A 6000-nucleotide genomic window follows, 5' to 3' on the forward strand; every position below is an offset into this window, starting at 1 on the left:
TTTTCCCTGAAGTCATTCAGAGTATTCCACAGCCTAATGTCGGTTGACTTTATTAGTATTTTAATAAGTACATTACAATTGTACCTCATTATCTCAATAACCATTGTTGAAAGGGATCCCTCTTCATTTCATTGTGTTGAGAACTTAATGCTCTCTACATTCTGGTTCATGGTGCAAGGAAAAATAATTCCATCTGTGTTTTGTGGGTGTTTTTTGTAGAGGAGAATTTCAGATTCTCCGGCCGTATCTCCTTTCCAACAATCCTTCTGACGCGTTCCAAGTCTGTTACTATCTACTTGTGCTTTCAACAGCACTGCTTTCCTTTGCATTAATGCTTATCCTGAAAGGATAAATGAATCTCAAGTTGTATCACAATGTTGAGTCGATTGATATTTGGCTTTTTACAGCTGTGTTACAACAGACAAGTGACACAGGGAAGCTGCATGTATGCTTCTTGCGTTATGTGCACTCTCTTCACCCGTTTGGTCCAGGGCAGCTTTATTTAACTAGGAGATGCTTGTCAGTACTCTCATATGACATCGCCTTTAGACAGCATAACTAATCAGATCTTATCACATGCTGTGTTGCCCGGGATCACGCTGTTTATTAATAAAGACTGTCAGCCACGAGAAGCTTTTTCTTCTGAATTACACATCAGCAGCTTAATGGTACCATATACACTTTCAAGGATAAAGTCAGTTTTGTGTAGTAAAGCACTCTTTGTTAAATGATTTTAATCTATAGAAGGTTGTGAGGTTTCTAAAATTTGTTTTTTAACGAGTCAGATGGTCTTAATCTAGCAGCTTTAATCATTTGTAATAAAGGAGTCTTTATTTTTTGATGAGGAGATGAAACAAACTTATGCCTTTTTTGTCTGGGTTTTTTTTTGTCCTGTTTAGCATCCTTATCCAACTGAGGATGAGAAGAAACAGATTGCAGCACAAACAAATCTGACACTACTCCAGGTTAACAACTGGTAAGAGTGAAAACCTCGTAATGTCTGTCACTGTCTCCACATACTTACAACATAGAGAAATAGTTATACTCTTTACTTGGACATCTGGAGTTGAACTTACTGTTCTACATATGTTACAAGATATGTCTAAAAGGAATTCTATAGTGATAGACAAGCATGTTATTTTTATAGTAAAGTATAATTATACTTGTGCCATTAAATTATAGAAGGACTGCAGAAAACCTTGCAGATTAAAGAATTAAGGTGTGTTCTATTGCTGAAAGAGATGGAGGTGCTCTCACATCTCTTCTGCAAGTAAACAAATTGAAGTTTAAAGGTGTTTATAGTGACCTGAAGCTCTTTTGAAAAGCATTCTCTTGTAATTGTGGTTGCAAATGTTTAAGAACTTAGTATCAGCATATACCCACTCAGCTCACGTACTGAAGGATGCTATTGCCTGAGCAGCGATGTCCAAATGGAGAGTGTCAGTACCTCAACTACTTTAGTTCATGGTTCACCATGTTTTAGTATGTCTTCTATTCACTAGAGGTTTGAGATAGTACACCTGCCCCTGCAGAAGAGGGGTGCCGACGCGTATCCTGTTCTGCTTGTGGTATTGGTTCCTAAAATTACTGCAGCTAAGTCCAACAGGGATCTTCCTCAGATTTCAATGACGATGCTGTCTGCATGGCTGCAGAGGGGTGCAGTGGGGAAATGCTCAAGATAGTGGCAGCACACTGGTTCCAGAAGTGGAACGGTGTAACTGTGCCTACGTGACACAGTAGTAACGGAGCTCTGTGGTACTGGGATCCAACTAATGTCTCTGCAGAGTATTGCATTACACCTTGTGGACCTGCCAGCTGCACCTTACTTCCTTCCACTGCAGGTAAAGATTGGTCCTGGATGTGTTCTGTCAGATTTGGCAAGGGATGCCATCCTCATTCACAGCTCCTTGCCAAAAGCTAGCTACATTAAAATTGATTCAGTTAACTGTTGTTAGCTAAGTGAGACATTACTTATTTTCTTGTTCACAAGCAGAAGGGGGAACAGCAGTGATTAGCATGCTAAAGTGAACAAGTGAAAATCAGGGAACAAAAAGATTTGGGAAAGATTGGAAAAATGTGTTTGCTATTGTCTCCTGGATCAGGAACCAGACCTTGGAAAGCCTGGCAGCCTATAAAATAAGTAATGTGGAAGCTTAAGGAAGTAAATGAAACCAGACCAAACAAACTAGGTTAGGCAGGGGCTAGATTTTAGGTGAGCTCTAATGAGAGGGAGTATCAGCTTTCTGAACTGTGCTGTCAGCATGTTTTCTGGGGCTTAGCTCTTAATAAGATCTCAAAATGTACATCTGTCATGCTGTCTGGAGAATTTCCCCCTCTGAGATGGGAAAAAATTGCTGCTAGCAGCAAAATGACAGAAGTACTTTCTTAGCTAGTTTTCCAAAATCAAAGGATGCCAGTGTTCTAGAAGCAGTTGTGCACTTTAAAAAAGAATGTTGAGCCAAGCTGGTAGAAGGAAGATTTTACAGTCCTAATTCCTTTTCCCCACTGCATACGTTGTCAACCTGAGAGACAGAGAGAGAATTTCCAGCTGACCGGTCATAAGTAGTTCTTCCCTTTAATTGTGTTTAGGTTTATCAATGCTAGAAGGCGAATTCTTCAGCCAATGCTGGATTCCAGTTGTTCTGAAACTCCAAAAACAAAGAAGAAAACAGCTCAGAACCGACCGGTTCAGAGGTTCTGGCCCGACTCCATTGCCTCAGGAGTTGCTCAGCAGCAATCTAACGAGCTCACGATGTCAGACGGTAAGGAGAACTGGCTAAACCACAGGTGAAAAAAGTTAATTCCTTTGTAACAGGGGAGGGTAGGACTTGATACCTTTGAGGGCAAGGCACCCTCTCATTATTTCAGTGTGAATATGGCTTTAATCTGGAAAAACATAACAGAAATGTGACAGCATTTCCCTCTTCCAAAATTTTCTCTGTTTTGGGGACGTATTTTATTAGAATTTATATTGAGAGATTATTGCTGCTGTTTCAAAAGCTTTGAAACAACAGAGCTACCTTAGATGTGCAGCTAAGCTCTGTCACTCAACATGTGTATGCACATCAGGTGCTATCTGTTTGATTAGCTGCATTGGGCTGCAGTTTCAGTTTCATGACTCCCATCCTGTTCATACTCCTTTCACTATCTAGCAGTAGGGACTGAGCATCTGCAATTCTGTATATGCCTCACGTGTTTCAAGTTGAACACTGAGAAGCAGAGAAGTGTAATAGAGCCTCCAGAGACTGAAGTAACTTCCTTAGCATCAGATCAATCAGACTGACTCAATTTAAGAAAGATAAATAAGTGCTTTAATCTCAGGACCATCTTTTCTGTCCTGCCACCCACTACTTGACTCCTTTGCAGTTTGTAGCAGCTTTTCCCTCAGCTCCCACTGGCTCTAACAACAGCTTTATCCATTTGAAGTCACCTTGATTCCCTGTGAACACTCCCATCATTCTGCAATGAGTTAAGCTGGAATATTTTGCAGAAACAGTCTTGTGATGGCTTGATTGAAGAACTGATGTCATGGGTGTCCATAACACAGCTAAGTTTAAGATTCCTGGCCAGCTTCATTCTGGCATTTTCTGGTATTTAAGTGTTGGCTTTAATTTATTTCCTTGGGTTTTCCTCCTGTTGATTAGACACAAACTCTGTCGTATATAAATATGTATTACTTAAAATTGGAAACCAAGAAGTTTGCTAAAGTACTACCTACAATTGTGCTTCTCCAGGTGCTGTTGTAACAATTACAGCTCCAGTCAACATGAATGTAGACAGTCTCCAGTCTTTGTCATCTGATGGTGCTACTTTGGCTGTTCAGCAAGTTATGATGGCAGGTCAAAGTGAGGATGAGTCTGTAGACAGCGGTGAAGATGATGGAGGAGACCTCTCAACAACAAATATCAGTGGGCTGGTCTTGGATAACAGCGATTCTCTGCAGTAGGAAGCAAGAGAGCGTGATAAAACATTTAGGAAAAAGAACGGACTGACTGACTGACTGTTTTTATAGTTTGCACAGCAAACATTTTACACAAGTTTTATTTCTAATATGTTTTATATGTAGATATAGAAGGGTGCACTTTTTTGTATTTCATAGTAAGCTTAAAGAGTGTTTTTGCAGGTGCAGCAACTTCTTTCAAATGTGCTTTTTTCATTTCTTTATTTCAGAGGATTATATCTAGTAATATAAAGAATCATGTAAGCACCCCTTTGTTCTATGAATCGGAAGTGCTGCCATTTCTGAAGAGTTATGCAGTTTCAGTTAGTGCTGTTATTTAACACAGCTCTTGATGGGCAGGTGATGTAAATTTAAAGCATGTGACACTAGTGTGTGGAACTTGGTCATTAAGTTAGATGCATATATTTGAAAGATGCTTCTGCACCTTAAAAACTGCTAGTCTGAGGTGGACAGCAACACACATAAAGAGAAAAAAGTTGATGTGTGATTCAGTAGCGAATGTATGGCAATTGAAATAAGTTTAGTTTCTCTCATAGTCCGTGAGCCTGTTTATCATTTGCTATAAAAACTCCTATTTTTACCTTGCCGGGGTTATTGGATAAAAAGAAAAAAAAATATTTTTATAAATTCACTAGGAATTGGGATGACGACTGTATTCAGCAGGAGGGGGAAAAAAAGAAAAAAGAAATTTCCAGAGGGGAAAAATAAATGTTTAGTATTCCTATTTGGAAGGTCTGAAAACTGACCAAATTTAATAAACAAGCCTACGCTAGCATCTATGATTCTCAGCTATCCCACAGTGATATACTATATTTGATAACGCGTAAGAAGGGCCCACCGTTGGATGGGGTTTTGATATTGTCAAACATTGATTTGTATTATGTGTAAACTAATATTCAGATTACATTAACTCTGTATCTAGACTTGTATCTGAAGATATTTGCTAAATGAGTATTCAGGTAAGTAAATTCAAATACCCACAACTTTCCCAGTTACTAGCGAAATTTAACAGTTTATAGTTTGTACAACTGGATCTGGAAAATGAAAAGTTGCCTACTATACAGTCATGAATTCTGCTATCACTCTGCTATTTTATTGCATTTGAAATATTTTCCCCTAATACAAAAAGAAATATAACTTAGGAATTTATATAAAACTTCTTCAAATCTGAAGATTACTTCTAGAACATACAGCAGGCTTTATTAGAGTAGAAGATCTGTGTGTGTCATTGAAAAACTAAGAGCTAGTGATGAGAGCACTTCTTTTTTGTGGTAATAGTTCATTTCCTTTTTTCCCCGAAGTTTGGAGTCTGTGTCTGTCTATCCACCAACACTTACTTTTGGAACTCTGTATTCCCCTCTGTTAAGTGCAAATAACAGACTCCTCTTTTCACCCTGTCCGTCTGTCACGATGTTGGGTTAGATCAAAGCCAGAGCTTCCTGCTGATTCAGACCGAATCCAGTTGCGTTTGTAACAGGGCAGGACAAGAGCCGTCAGCTTTTAGGGTCTGTAGGCAGATGCGGGTGTTTCATCGGGTGCTTCATTTCTGCTTCACAGAACACTCAGGCATGTGCTTAGGTCCCACTGATTTCAGTAAGATTAACACGTGTCCTTTTCGACGTGTGTACGCGGTTGGAAGCTGATCATTAGAGATTGTCTTCCGAGTATAAGATGGTATGAAGAAAAACTTCAGAAGGAAATGTCAGTAGCATTGGCGTACATGGAGAGTAATGCAAATCCTCAGCAACTAGTGGCTGCTTTGGAAAATTGCTGTTGGGTTGTACTCAACGTGAGTGGTGTTTCTGCCGTGGCTTTCGCTTATTCCTGGCTGAGGATGATCTTGCTGCTTAGTTCAAATGCTGGGATGATCAACTCCAGCTGGAGTGGTAATTTCTAAAGAATTTGTTTCCTTCTAACTTCTCTGCTTTGCCATTAATAGGCCATGTTTCTTAATGAGCTTAGTAAATGAATAATGAAAGATTTAATTAGGATGGCTTTGACATAACAGAACTATCTCAAATGCATTGTCAAATCCAGTT

General features: G+C 39.3%; 1 protein-coding gene across 1 annotated transcript in view; it reads left to right on the forward strand.

The window, feature by feature from the left end:
- PKNOX1 (PBX/knotted 1 homeobox 1) overlaps positions 1–5216 on the forward strand; it is a 43904-nt gene extending 38688 nt beyond the window's left edge. The window contains exons 10-12 of the mRNA XM_084279132.1: positions 900–976; positions 2590–2762; positions 3735–5216. Of these exons, the coding sequence (XP_084135258.1) occupies positions 900–976; positions 2590–2762; positions 3735–3946 (462 nt within the window). The 3' untranslated portion in view covers positions 3947–5216. The remainder of the gene's footprint in view (positions 1–899; positions 977–2589; positions 2763–3734) is intronic.
- Positions 5217–6000: the final 784 nt, after the last annotated feature.

This window comes from Gallinula chloropus (genome assembly GCF_964237585.1).
Source record: "Gallinula chloropus genome assembly, chromosome: 1".
NCBI lineage: Eukaryota > Metazoa > Chordata > Aves > Gruiformes > Rallidae > Gallinula > Gallinula chloropus.